General features: G+C 47.7%; 1 protein-coding gene across 1 annotated transcript in view; it reads left to right on the top strand.

The window, feature by feature from the left end:
- LOC144769921 (transient receptor potential cation channel subfamily V member 6-like) overlaps positions 1 to 14,959 on the top strand; it is a 67,225-nt gene that overhangs the window by 8,778 nt on the left and 43,488 nt on the right. Inside the window, exons 4-5 of the mRNA XM_078654115.1 lie at positions 12,520 to 12,606; positions 12,682 to 12,758. Coding sequence (XP_078510241.1) covers positions 12,520 to 12,606; positions 12,682 to 12,758 — 164 coding nt within the window. The remainder of the gene's footprint in view (positions 1 to 12,519; positions 12,607 to 12,681; positions 12,759 to 14,959) is intronic.

Genomic DNA, 14,959 nt, shown 5'->3' with positions numbered 1-14,959 from the left:
GGCGCTGAGAGAGGAAGGCTGTTTTGGCCAGAAGGCTTAGCCAGCCGCTTGCACAAATAGCCATGTTTTCAAAGATTTTCTGAAGCTGGTAAGGTCTTTGTAGCTTCGGAGTGCCAGAGGCAGAGAATTCCAGAGTTTTGGAGCCAGATGGGAAAAGCTACAGCCACCCAGACGTTTCCGTCTAAAAGATGAGGTGGTAAGCAGAAGGTGGGGTGGGCTGAGCGTAGGCAGCGCCTCAGGATGTATTTGGTAAGTCGGCTGCTGATAAATTTGGGGCAGTTGCCGTTCACAGCTTTATTGGCCAAACAGCCAGTCTTAAAGGACACTCTGTGGGCCAACGGGAGCCAATGGAGTTGAGCAAGGCAAGAGCTGGCCGAAGACCACTTAGGAAGTTTGAATATCAGTCTGGCTGCTTGGTTTTGAACCATTTGAAGCCTTTTTAGCAGACCAGCAGGGAGGCCAAGGTAGATGGCATCTGCACACAAGCATGATTCAGGGGTGCAACAGGGTGTCAAAGTGACACCCTGCCACCCTTGACTCTTTGCCTATTTTACCAAATCGGTATATACCGAATCGGTAATTGCTATTAATTCTTATGGACCTCCAGGCCCATAGGAATGAATGGCAGTTACCGAATCTGTAAATACAGATTCGGTAAATACATAATCTTACTGATTCGGTAATGCTTACCGATTTTTTTGCTACATAGTATTTACCAATTCTAAAATACCGAATCGGTACAATTCGGTATTTTAGAATCGGTAAATGTACTTTACTTACATCTGGCCCTTAGAGACAGACATCATCAGCCTGCAGAACTCAGTTTGAAATGCATTTCCTTTACAATAGTAAACAAAAGGTCTCAAATCACTTTTTCTGCAAAAAGAAAGGAGCTATCCTTCCAAATCTAAATGAAAATTCAATTATCGTCAGCCATGATGGTATAATTTCTAGAAAAATACTTTATAAATTTAGAGAAATGAGGACTCACTGGGGAAGTGGTCATTGTGGTCCTGTGTCCCTGGGTTAGTCGTCATTTACCCCCAGTAAAAGAGGATTACTAGAACCACCAGGAGGGACACCTTCTGATTCAAATAATCTGTGGTGGGACAAATATTTCATTATATAGTGTGTAGTAAGAAAGAAAAAAACATCTTACTGGTGTTAATTTAATAATAAATAAATGTCCCTGGTGTAATCGGTCGGAGCCCTAGGCCCCCATGCACACACAGGGTTGTATGACATTACAACGCATACTTTTACAACGCATACCTTTACAACGCATTTTTTACAACGCAACATCCATTACAATGCATTCCATTACAACGCATGCCATTACAACAAATATTGTTAAACTACCTTTACAACGCATACTACCTTTACAACGCATACCATTACAACGCATAACATTACATTGCATGTTTGGTGAGTATTGGATAGTGTAGGGGTAAAAATTACTATTCTAACACCAGGGGGTGCAACAGTAGTGTAAGTGGTGGATGGTAATGTTATGCGTTGTCATGGTATGCGTTGTAATGACTGCATTGTAATGACATTCGTTGTAGTGGTATGCGTTGTAGTGTCATGCGTTGTAATGGTTGCGTTGTAAAGACATGCGTTGTAATGGATGTTGCGTTGTAAAAGTTTCGTTGTAATGGTAGTGCGTTGTAAAAGTTGCCTTGTAAAGGTTGTTCCCCACACACAGCAATGAAACCAACACAGCAGTATAGTATCTAGAACTAACCCAGGGAACGTGCGCCTTTTATTGGCATTACTGCATATCCAAAACACAGCATTATCTTTTGCAGAGTCTCATGCTTGTAGCTGTAGCAAAACTTTAATCACAGGAGCACAGGCATGTTGCTCTAGTTCTGATGGGAGATTGGACAGCTTGAACCCAAGAGGGGAGCTTGAACTCACACAAGATGGTGACTTTTGTGGTTGATCTTGCCACACTTTAGGCCACCATTTTGTGGTCAAACTCTGCTAATCCAAAAAGTGATACTTAACCCAATTCAGCACCATGTTAAGTTCAGGCTGGTATTTGAATCTAGACAAAGGCATTAAAAATGCCTCCTGCAGTGACAAAAAATAAGGGAAGAAAGAAAGAACCGTGTACTGTTAAGAATGCATGTGTGACACAAATGACTAAATGAGACATAAAACCTGATGATTGAGTGTAATATTCAGATGTAAAGTTGCACTGCAAAGGAAACACCTCTTTTTGGTAGATTGATTCACTAGACAGAAAACAGCATGAGGTGAGAGATGAGTAATCCTGTAGGCTGGTCAGAAATGAGACTGGCTCCAGTTGGAAGAATGAAGGGCAACCCAAAGCTGTGCCCTCAATCTAGGCTTGGCAGTTTGGGCTGTACTGTTCCCATGAGGCACAGAGTCAGACTGATTTGCATATAGCCATGTCTGAACTGGGGTGGCAGAGTGGGCTAAAGAACGGTGATGGATTAAACTCAGATCTTTTGACTGGGTGTGAGTGTTTGATTGGTTCAGATGCTCCGTCCATTACCACCCCCTTTTGTACCGCTTTTGGCCGCCATAAGTGTGGCAGGGTATGCTCAGACGTGAGTCCCTTGCTCACTTTGCCACTGGATATAAGCAAGCCGGGCTGAAGACGGCTGGAATGCCAGAAACCGGTCCTCGGAAGCTTGTTTCCGGTCCAGGGAAGACATGGCTTGGCAGTTCAGGCTGTACTGTTCCCATGAGGCACAGGGTCAGACTGATTTGCATATAGCCATGTCTGAACTGGGGTGGCAGAGTGGGCTAAAGAACGGTAATGCATTAAACCCAGATCTTTTGACTGGGTGTGAGTGTTTGATTGATTCAGATGCTCCGTCCATCACCACCCCCTGTTGTACCGCTTTTGGCCACCATAAGTGTGGCAGGGTATGCTCAGACGTGAGTCCCTTGCTCACTTTGCCACTGGATTCAAGCAAGCCGGGCTGAAGACGGCTCGAATGCCAGAAACCGGTCCTCGGAAGCTTGTTTCCGGTCCAGGGAAGACATGGCTTGGCAGTTCGGGCTGTACTGTTCCCATGAGGCACAGGGTCAGACTGATTTGCATATAGCCATGTCTGAACTGGGGTGGCAGAGTGGGCTAAAGAACGGTGATGGATTAAAGCCAGATCTTTTGACTGGGTGTGAGTGTTTGATTGATTCAGATGCTCCGTCCATCACCACCCCCTTTTGTACCTCAATCTAGACCTCACACAGACACCAAGGGTTGTTGCCCATTGCTTCATGTGAGCCTTCCATGTACAAGCTCTAGGATGCCCCGAGCTTGTTGTTATCATTGGAGGAGATTGCTAACTTTTTACCAGCTGGGTTAGTTGCATCAGGGATTTATTTTCAGCTCTAGAAAATAGAGGTGGGCAAAGGCGTCTTTGGCTGTCTTTGGAGTTACTCACCAAATAAGGGGCATATTAACAAGGGCTTTATCTCTGCTTTTTTGCCTTTAAAAGCCAAATAAGCAGAGATAAAACTAGCACCCTATCAGCAACAGGGTGCTAACACGCAAATTTCCATGTTAGCACCCTTTTACTTACACTTCCCCTTGCATCTCTAATGAGATGCAAAGGGGGTGTTCCAGAGTAAAATAATAGGAGAAATATCGCTAAGCGACATTTCTCCTTTTATCAAGGATATCGCTAACCCTGTTAGCGATAAAAAAAGCAGCACTAACCGCGGTTAACACTGCTTTTTTACGTCTGGTATTTTTCTGACTTAGCCATGACATCCTATGTAAGGTGGATATTATGGCCAAGTATGTCTATCCCTATCAGCAAGCTATCACCAAACCTTGTAGGGTTATTGCTGTATTTCCAGTGATAATCTCACAATTGGCAGCTAGTGCTCTGAATTTTATCGCTTTGGAGATAAGCGTTGGTGATAGCACGCTATCTCCGTGATAAAATTCAGAGTTGGCCGGGGGGGGCGCTAGAGGGCGCACAGCAAGATGGCCACACTGCTGTGAGGCTCTGCATGACCGAGTGAATATCTGACAATTATCTGCTGCATCCTGGGCCCCTGAGGTTTTTGAAAGCCCTGCTGTGTGTTCCTGTTCGCCATCTGTGCCAGCTGTGCTAATTTGAGGCGCCTTTGTCCAGCCCTTTATGCTGTGTTGAGCGCCTAGTCACCCTCGCGGCAGGGCCTGCAAATGGCGGCCGCTACATCACCATAGATCGCTGACCTGGGAGCTGCCTGCAGCCTGAGCCCTTTTGGCGTATTCAAGCCTGCTATTGGTATGTGCCGAGCCTGCGGGGACATTGGCTGGCGACAGCGGCCTCCGTGTGAGACGTCTCTGGGGTCTCCATGCTCCGGCGGCAGTGGGCGGGAGGCCTGTGAGCAGAGGGAGCGGAGTAGCCGGCGGGACCTGCGGCGGCCGGAGGTGACCGGTGGCGGCGGAGGGTCGGCCACGGAGTTCCAGTGTGGAGACGCCCGTTGGTGTCAGATGTGGTGAGTGGGCTGTCCTACGCCTTGACCCGGGCTGTGAAGGTGGGATCGGGGGACCGGGCCCGGCTCGCTGTGTCTGGTGTGGGGCGGCGGTGACCGTCAGGGGTAGTGCAGGAGTATTGCGGGTAGGCGGCCGACGAGGACCCCCCCACCCCTCCCCAGCGTGGAGCGCTGGATGCCGCATGTGCTGGCCGGCGCTGTGTCTGCGGCAGATAATTTTTGTGCTCATGGCCTAGTGTGCTCCTTTATGGTGAGAGACTGAATTAACTGTGGAGGCACTGGAGGCGAGATGCCGTATTGCGGGAAGACGTTGTGAATTGAGGCTGTTGTGGACCGGGCCCACCAGTATATAGTGCACTTGGGCATAGTGTGTGAGGAGAGCCTGAATTGATTGAGGAGGCATTGGAGGCGGGACACCGGATCATGGGGCTGCGTCTGCTTCTTTGGAGGAAGCCTTCTTACGCCCCCGGTGCTCACTCCTCTACTTTGCAAATTTTGTGGATCTCGATCTTTGTGGGGCCCACTTTGCATTAAGCCAATATTAACTTTCCGGTACTGTGGCCTCCAACCAGGGCTTTGCCATATACCCCATCACGACTTGAACTCTGACTGCGATACCGGACGGCCTAGCGGGGAGGACCCCGAGTGATTAAAGAGCTGTGGTGAATGGGCTACAATCGGAGGGTACTTGCTGCAACTGCGTGCCTACTGAGACCAGGCGAAGGGCTGTACAGGTGGCCCTTTTCTGGTGTGCATTGGTGTGGCTTCAAGGAGTCTCTCGAACTTTCAGGTTGCTGGTCCCCATTCACTACCTGGGCTGGGTGCTGCGGCGCGCCCTGCGAGTATTGGCCGGACAGATAAAAATCAATCCAAGCTTTTTTTAAGTCGCGGCGGGAGCCAAAGACTCCACAGCAGACCGCTTCTGACTCTGAGGTGGATGCAGAGGCTGATGGGCACCCCCCCTAGAGGCCACATTGGTGGCAATGCCGCGGACCCTGCAATTGATAGAGGGAGGTATGGCGGCAGTCAACCATAGGCTTGACCACATGTCCTCGCAGTTAGAAAAACTAAATACGCGTATGGGGGAAGTGGAACAGAGAGTGTCGGCTGCGGAGGATGGTCTGTCCACGGTCACAGATAAAGCGCTGAATATAGAGAAGGTCCTTTCTCTTATACAGGCAAAAAACAAGGATTTGGAGGCGCGGTCCCTGCACAACAACATCCGCGTTACGGGACTGCCGGAGTCCACGAATGTGGGAAGAATAGAAGTATACATGGAGCGCCTCATCACGGACATCTTTGGTACGGAACAGTTGTCTAATATGTTCATAGTGGAACGTGCCCACCGCTCGCTGGCTGCTGGCCCTGTCCCTGGGGCCCCTCCTCGCCCCATCATAGCTCGGATTTTGAACTACAGGGATAGGGATGCCATTTTACGTCTGTCACGGGAGAAGGGGAAGATCGAACACCAAGGGAACTCACTTGCTTTCTTCCCCGATTTCACGGTCGCTGTCCAGGCCGCACGGAGGGAGTTTGGTGCGGTGAAACAGTTTCTGCGCACAGAGGAGGTCCCCTATGCTGTGCTGTATCCGGCCCGCCTTTGCATCGGTGCCATAGAGGACAATAAAATATTCTCTTCTCCAAAGGCTGCAATGGATTATGCAAAAAAGCTGAAGCGCAGGAAGCGGGACTCTACTGAGGCATCCATGAGGGAGGGGCAGGAGGATGCTGAATGTTCAAGGTTTGGTATTGGGGATTAGTGCGACTTCCACTTGCGATGTTCAGCTCGTATTTGTGATTATATGTCTCTCTTTAGCATTGACACAGGTTTATGACTACATGTTTCTATTAATGATGATGCTGGGGAGCAGGCGTCTGTGGGTGGGTGAACTCTGGAGAGGTATTACTTGTCTGTTGCACTGCAGTTAGATGTGAGTTTTGACTAACTGACCTTCCTCTGGTTATTGGGGTGTTAGCTGATTATGTGATACAACAACACTGGGTGTGTGCTTCCCACAGTAAAGCCAAGCCTCAATCAACTATACAACTATATAGAAGCCAATACTGCAACTCTTATTTGAAAAGGCAAATTAATCACTATGCACGGAGAATTAAACTAGGTGCAAGTGTAGACGATATGTCTGGAAAAATCACATTTATTATTTATGTAAAGTTTTCAAAGCATTCGTTGGTTTGTAAATTCACCATGGAAATATTCATAACCATTAACAGCACAAACAATACATGAAACAATTTGCATAAAAATGACATCAACAATAAAAAGTGCACATTAGTGAAACGGTAACATCTATACGTGGTTGGTCAACCTTCACATTCAAATCTCATACTCATTACCCGGACGTAGACCCAATGAATGGTGTCGGTATCTTAGTTGGGAATTTAATGGGTTGAGATGCGGTGACGGAACTGAGTTTTCGGAGGGTCTCGTTATGAATCAAGGACCTGACCTGCTCGCGTCTTTTCACAGAGGGGTGTCCGGACTGTGTCGGAAACTGACAGTTTCTACGTCCGGGTAATTCACCAACAGTGCACTTCCATGCCAAAGCTATGAGGTCCTGATGAGAACCCTACCACTCATTTAGGGTTCGAAACGCGTAGACCACCTTTCTACACCATAAGAACGCTATTCTTGAAATAGCCCATTCTTATTTAAAAAGTGGTTCTAAGTGTACCAAACAAATTTCTTTGGTGTTTTTTGGAAAAACTTCTTTTGTGACATTGAAAATTGTATATATTGATGTGTGTATGCATGGTATGTGTGAGAGTATGAGATTTGAATGTGAAGGTTGACCAACCACGTATAGATGTTACCGTTTCACTAATGTGCACTTTTTATTGTTGATGTCATTTTTATGCAAATTGTTTCATGTATTGTTTGTGCTGTTAATGGTTATGAATATTTCCATGGTGAATTTACAAACCAACGAATGCTTTGAAAACTTTACATAAATAATAAATGTGATTTTTCCAGACATATCGTCTACACTTGCACCTAGTTTAATTCTCCGTGCATAGTAATTCATTTGCATTTTCAAATAAGAGTTGCAGTATTGGCTTCTATATAGTTGTATAGCTGATTATGTGAGGCATCAGTTTATTCGCTGCTCGCAAGCTTTGCAACCTTTTCAGTGTCCCCGAGGCTTGTGACCTTTCTTGTGTTCCAGTTAATGATGGCTCTATTAGGCACGCTAGAGTACACAGAGTTTGTCAGGTGGAGCTGGGATGTTTCACACCTTGCCCGCTCGGTCAAATCCTGCTATGCAGGAGGATTGCTCTTAAGTGCCCCCTACATATGGGTGTACCCCAAATTCTACTTCTTGTTGTTGAGGGGGGTGGGCTATACTGGTTTTTGGGATGGCTTTGACATAGTTGGGGTGCTGAATTGGGTGGAGGGGGGGTGGGGCGGGGCTGGGGTTGGATGGGAGTTCTTTGTTCTCTGCCAGGCGCTTAGTTATGTTGTATATAAACTGCTGCAGCTTATGGTCTCAATGCTCTGAATATAATGTTTGCTGCTCCATCTCTTTGCCACCCGGTAATCGGTAGTTCCATTAAGTTTGCTACTTGTAATGTCCGCCGATTAAATTCTCCACGGAAGATCAGGATGGTGTTTGCAGGCTTGGATAGTATGGGGGTGAATGTTGCCTTTCTGCAGGAAACGCATTTAACGACTCAGTCAGTACAGAATGTTAGGGTTCGCTGGGCCAGTGTGCGTGTGTCCTCCTCGTATTCCTCATGTGCTAGAGGGGTACTCCTTTTGGTGAAGAAAGGTGTTCCCCTCACCGTCATTAAGGTGGACTCGGATGATAGTGGTAGGTTTGTAATACTGCATGTTCGGCTGGGTGGAGAGAGTGTGCTTTTGGTGAACATCTATGGGCCGCATGTGGATGACCCGGCGTTCTTTGCTGAGGTGTGGCGTAGGATTCTGCTGTTTCCGCCTGCTAAAATTATTTGGGGTGGGGATTTTAAAGTGTATCTGGATGCGGTTGAGGATCTGCATGGTTCGGGTGAGGTCCGGCAAAAAAGTGCATTGGAAGTGCTGTGGGGTCTTATTGATGCTGGGCATGTACAGGACATCTGGAGGTTGCGGCACCCAGAAGCATGTGAGAGTACGTGTGTGTCCTCAGGGCGTGGCTCATGGTCTCAAACCGATTATTGACTGATATCTGGTGCCATTGGGTCAGGAGCGTTGCGCATAGGGCCAGAACGCTTTCCGATCATTTCCCAGTACTCATGGAGTTGACGTTGACGGAATATGTAGCGCCACAGTTTACCTGGCGGCTCCTGCCATCGGAACTTATGCACCCGGTGTTTAAGCAAACTATTGAGGAAGCGATTGAGAATTATTTTAAAGAAAATGAGGGCACGGTGGATAGTGCGGGGGTCTTATGGGAGGCCTTCAAGGTTACTATTAGGGTGGCATGCATAGGCGCGAAGGCAGGAGTGCTAAGGGATCTTCGGCGCCGGATACGGAAGCTGGCAGAGGATATTAATACCCTAGAACGAGCCTTTGACGATGACCCAACTGCGGATAAGCTAGCTCAGATACGAGAACTCGTCACTGAACATAATGACAATGTAGACCAGGGGATAAGGCATTGCTCTAGGCGTAGGGTAGCACGCTATTATGGCGAGGGTGGGCAGCCTAGCCGCTCTCTCGCCCAAAGGCTGAGCGAATCCCGTAGCCAGGAGCCCATAAATGAACTCCTTGATGACGCAGGCGAACCCCATCACTCAATGGAAGAGCTTTGCGATGTGGTGCTGAACTTTTATAATGATCTATATGCTGCCCGAGACTCCCCTTCAACTGCGGAGACGCATGATTATCTAGACGATGTGGCATTGGGTTGGCTATCCCAGACACATCATGAATACTTCGTACAACCGTTTGGCGAGGAGGACTTGCGGGAGGCTATAATGGCTCTTCCAACATGCAAGGCTGCTGGACCCGATGGTCTGCCAAGTGAATTTTACAAGGCGTTTGCTCCAATGTTAGCCCCATGGTTCATTGAGGTAATGGGGAGGCCTATGATAGCGGGATCTTGCCCCTGTCGTTGCGGGAGCCCTTACTGGTCACCTTTCTGATGCATGACAAGCCCCCTGACCAGTGCGGGTCATACAGGCCACTTTCCATAAAAAATATTGATACTAAAATCTTGGCTAAAATGATCGCCACTAGAATTCAACCTCTGGTGCCCTTGTTGGTCCTACCAGATTAGTCTGGTTTCGCAATGGAGAGATCCACCACGCACAACCTTCGCACGCTATTCTCTACATTGCATTACTTTGACTCTGACTTTCAAGCCGTTGCAGTGCTTCTTGATGTTGCGAAAGCATTCGACTCTGTCCATTGGTCCTACATGTTCACGGTTCTTTGCAGAATGGGTTTCCCTCCCTTCTTTGTGCAATGGATCCAGGTTCTGTACAACGGGCCAGTCGCCAGAGTGCGTGTTAATGGCAGGGTTTCTTCCTTGTTCCCTACAGAAAGAGGTACGCGGCAGGGGTGCCCTTTATCGCCCATACTCTTTTCTTTGGTGATTGAACCTCTGGCGTGCAAACTTCGCCAAAAACATTCTGCCGCGGCTCTGCGGTTTCGACAGCGTCCGCTCATTGTCTCGCTTTATGCGGACGATATGCTGCTCTACGTCCGGGAACCGTCGGTCCATCTTTCGACTTTGTTGAGGGAATATGTCCAATTCGAGAGGTTTTATGGTTTGAGTATCAATTGGTCCAAATCTGTGGTCTTTCCACTTACGGAGGGCACAAGAGAGATAGAGCTAGATTTACCACTGCGCTGGACTTCTGAACTGGTGAAATATTTGGGGGTGATGATTCATAGGGATCCTGCGGTAGTGATCTCTGAAAATTATGGGCGCGCAGTTACGTGGATAACGGAGCAAACTGAAAGGTGGGCACAGCTGCCTCTGTCACTGGCAGGCAGGATGGCTGTCATCAAAATGGTGTTCCTGCCAAAGATTCTGTACTTTTTTATTAACATCCTGATTAAACTGAATATGTCCTTCTTCCACACTCTGCGTTCGGTGCTGCTTACCTTTGTCTGGGGGGGGGGGGTAAGAAATCGCGATGCAGGTGGGATCTCCTTGTACAACCATTTGAGCGGGGCGGTTTCGAAGCTCTGGATATTCGCCTGTATTATCTTTGCGCGCAGACACACTTTGCCCCTTACTGGCATTTTCCTCAGCGCTTTCAGCTGCATGTAACCATAGAGGCGGACGCGGTCCTTCCCCATCAGGTACCAGCTATGGTTCTCTCTGGTGGCTCAGGTGGGCCTAGGCAGGAAATTAACCCCCTATTGTATACGTCCTGGGCGTGGAGAGCTCTGGCTGCTAGAGCTCAGGTCCCATATTTATATGCCCCTCTGTTGCCCATTGCTTCGCATCCGGGGATTTCGGCTGCTCGGGAACCCGCTGCATTCAAGGAACTTGCGCCGGCATACATCACCCAGATGGGTGATCTATACACTGAGGGAAGATTTAAAACTCTTGATGAGGTCCAGAATAATGTCACTAGACCCTTTATGTTTCACTTCATGTATTTCAGGGTACGACAAGCCGTACTAACTGTATTTCTGAACTTTCCGGAGGAGCCGATGACACTAAGGGCATTGCAGGTCATGCTGGCTGGCGTGAGCAGAAAGGGGATTATCACACGGCTCTACTATGCTTCCCAGTGGGATCAGGAGTTTGGAGATCATCAGTCGCGTCAACTCTGGCAATCGTCGATAAATACTCCAATTCCAATGGAGGTGTGGTCGGCATGCTGTCACCTCACGGGCCGACTCACGGTCAACTGCAACCTCCGGATCATCCACTTCAAATTTTTGTACCAAGTATATTACTCACTTCTACAACTCCATAGGTATGGCTTGAGGGACTCGGCAAGGTGTGTGAGATGTGGTGCGGAGGATGCCGATTTCTATCATGTTGCCTGGGCATGAGGAAAAGTTTTTGCATTTTGGACGGATGTGGCTCGAATCTTGTGGGAGGTGGTGCTTGAGCTGGTGTCCTGTACGCCTGAGGTTTGCCTTTTGGGTTATGTAAACAAGCTGAAACCTGCTAACAGACGCCTAGTGGCGATCTCCACTTTGATGGCGAAGAAGGTGGTGGCGAGGAGATGGGGTTTGAGGTCTGTGCCTACTATTAAACAGTGGCTCACGGATCTAGCGTATTGTAGGGATCGGCTGCAGGCATACGAGGAGGAGCTGCCTGCGGCCTCTCGCCCCAAGGACTTTTGGAGCCCAATTACGGCCTACATGTTGGCACACCCTGACATGTTCTAAAGGGCGCAATTTTGAGCATGGAACTGCTATAGACACTCTAGTAAAACTGCCATTGTTTGGACAATCTTCACTCCTAAACCTGAACATGTTGTTCTGATATTGTCCTGTTGAAGCTGCTTGCAATATAACTAGTAGATTTGCCACATTGGTTCTGGGAGAGCTCTTCAATGTGGGCTCTACAGATGTTCTTCTCTAGCGCCTGGCGGATGTTTTCTTGGTGGGGAGGTGGGCGGGGGGTAGTTGGGGGGTTTCATGGGCTTAATGTATTTGTTTGAATACTTCTTGAGAGGATTACCACAGCAATTGTATACTTCTGATATATGCATATGTCCACTGTATGCGACACCTGCATTGCCAACGTTGATAAGTACTGTATGCCGCTCTATTGAAACCTCTAATGAAGAAACTTACTAAACAAATAAAAAATAAAAAAATCAGAGTTGGCCGGCGATAATTATCCTAGCTCTAAGTGCGCTTAGCGATAATTATCGCCTGGCCTTCTTAATATGCCCCTAAATCTTTTCTGTCTGCATTATTTTTTACTTACTTTGCTAATAACTTTTGTTATCAAACTATCTAGGTCAGCATTTGTGTTAATAGAATTGCAGCTTAGGAGAATACAACAAGTGTGTGCTTGGTAACACATAACAGTAGTACCATTTCATGGATTTTCCCTTACTTATCCGCCATACCCTACTGACCACTCTTTTATATTTGATGGTTTCTTGTTTTAGGAGTCATATACCACCTACACAGATTCGCTGCGACTCATAGGGGAGCTGGTGAGCGTGATCGGAGCGCTACTTATAATAGTTATAGAGGTACGTGGATGCCCTCACATACAATCTTAGTTCTTCATGCTACTGTGTCTCTCTTAATATGTGCTCTTGTATCAGCTTCCAGACATTGCGCGTTTTGGGGCTGCCAGCTACTTTGGGCGAACCGTGTTGGGAGGACCTTTTCATGTCATCATGTAAGAAAGCTTCCTTTTCCCTAATCATTTTGTAATTTTTTTCTTGCGTGTCTATAGTCTTTCATAGACATATTTCTATATTTTCTCTTGACCAGTCCAACAGTGCAAACAAATGTTTGGCATTCATCGTCACCGTTAGGTTATTCTTCAGGTTTCGACTTTTGTGCTGTGTCAGCATCAGCAAGCCCATTGACAAATTCAGAGCCTATATAGTCGTTGGCAGGCAGCAGGACTTAGAAGTAACTCACCAGTCTGATCTTCTCAAGGTGACTGTGGAAAATGTGCTATCCTGCCTGGAAGTATAGCAATGAATAAAGACTCTCAAAGCAAAATAATGAATGGTTCTGCCTAAATGTTAGGAAAGCCCTCCATATTTGGATGGCTGACCCATTTTTAGAGCAGAGACTGCCTTCTGAACAAAGGCCCTAATTACAAGCATCTGACCGGCACCTTTGTGGTTAACGGACTGGCCAACAGGTAGTCCGAAGTCTCGACCTCCAAATTAGGATCCGATCACCATGGAGGCAGTCAGAAGCATGTCTCTTTGCATTGAGGCTTGTTCTGCGGACTGGAAACAGGGCCGGACTGGCCATAGCGGGCACCGGGCGTTTCCCCGGTAGGCCGCTAGGGTGGGGGCCAATTTTGGGCCCCTGGGGGGCCATTTTTGTTTCCGGTGGTCGGCAACTTTGGCCCCCTGTAACAAAATCGGCCGAACTGGCCCTCGCAAACTGCTCGGCTGCACTCACCCTCACCCCATGGGGGCCCGGCTGAGCAGTTTGCCAGGGCCAGTTTCTGTTCCTAGTCCAGCCCTGACTGGAAAAGGGCTACATCACTATCCCCAATGCCAAAATGTATGTTTTTCAACATCCATGCACCTGTGGCAGGCACCTCACGATGTCTGCCACAAGGGGCTTGGAGGTTTGTGGGGGCCACCTCGCCTAATAGCGGAGGCCACTGGAGAATGGAGGTCCTAATACGGGCCCCCACAGTCAGTTTATGACAGCCTTTCAATGGTGCTCGGACCACCATTGAAAGGCAGTTGGAAACAAACATTGTGATCCCAATGGCGGTGCCTGAGCATGCACCGCTCTCAATTTTAGGGATTACATTCTGACCGGTGGGCTGACGGGCTACCTGGGGTCGTTAGAACCGCAGTGGTTGGTCCCTCACCCATGCAGGCAGACCGACTGCATCATAATGCGGCGATCTGACTGCTGCTTCAGTTGTCGGTGACACCCACACCAATGGCACATCGGTATCGGCCCCCCGACATCGAAATGAGGTCCAAAGTCCATGCTTTTATCAACAGCTAATATGTCCAGGAATCCTGAAGACCAAGAATCTCAGCTCCCAAAGACGCTTTAACACCTAGAACTCAAAAGATAGGTCTAAATGGACATAGATTCAGTAACGTGTTCTGTTTTGGTACAAAGGGAGTTATCGGGAAAGCTTAAAAAAACAAATACAGCTCACAAAGAAAAAAAACATTAAAAATTGTGAGGCAATCCCACAAAGCAAATACAGATCCTCCTAGAGTCTGTGAATGCCGTGTTGGCCCCCAACTGAAACATTCAGAGTGGGTAAAGCTGTGACAAATGTAAAGTGTAAGTTACTACAGCAAAAAGGGAGCAGTAGTGTTTTCTAAACCACAGGTGGCCAATCACTGGAACTGCAATACCTCCCATAGGAAATAATGGAGGATGGGACGTACAATAAAATCCTATGTGAAATCGTGCTAAATTACATTAAATTGTTCAAATGAGATAAAACATAAATACATTTAATTTAATATTCAACAAATTTTTATTTAATTCGATAATATTTTAATACAACATTTTCCTAAAAATCAGTGTAACATTTTGGGGCTCATTAGGATCCTTGGTTTAACATCCGAGTGCCTATTTACAATGTAGGTGGTCGGAGTTTAAACAGGCGGGTCGGGTCAAGGAGCCCTCAACCAGTCGGAGGCCGCACATAATCCCCTATGGATGGCATTTCTGATCTCGGGCAGGCGGTGCATGTTGGGATTTCTGACACAAATTGCGTGTTGGAAAGCGTCTTTGGGGGCCCTTAGCAAGGCCCCCATGCCTCTGCAGCCTCCAGTTAGGTGCCTAGGGGACACCTGTGGTGCTGCTCTGTAAATCCCTGCACCATGTGGTAGGCACCGTGAGGTGCCTGCTACGCGTTGTAGGTATTTACGG

This window comes from Lissotriton helveticus, chromosome 7 (assembly GCF_964261635.1).
Source record: "Lissotriton helveticus chromosome 7, aLisHel1.1, whole genome shotgun sequence".
Taxonomy (NCBI): Eukaryota; Metazoa; Chordata; class Amphibia; order Caudata; family Salamandridae; genus Lissotriton; species Lissotriton helveticus.
This window is presented reverse-complemented; position numbering and strand designations above follow the sequence as displayed.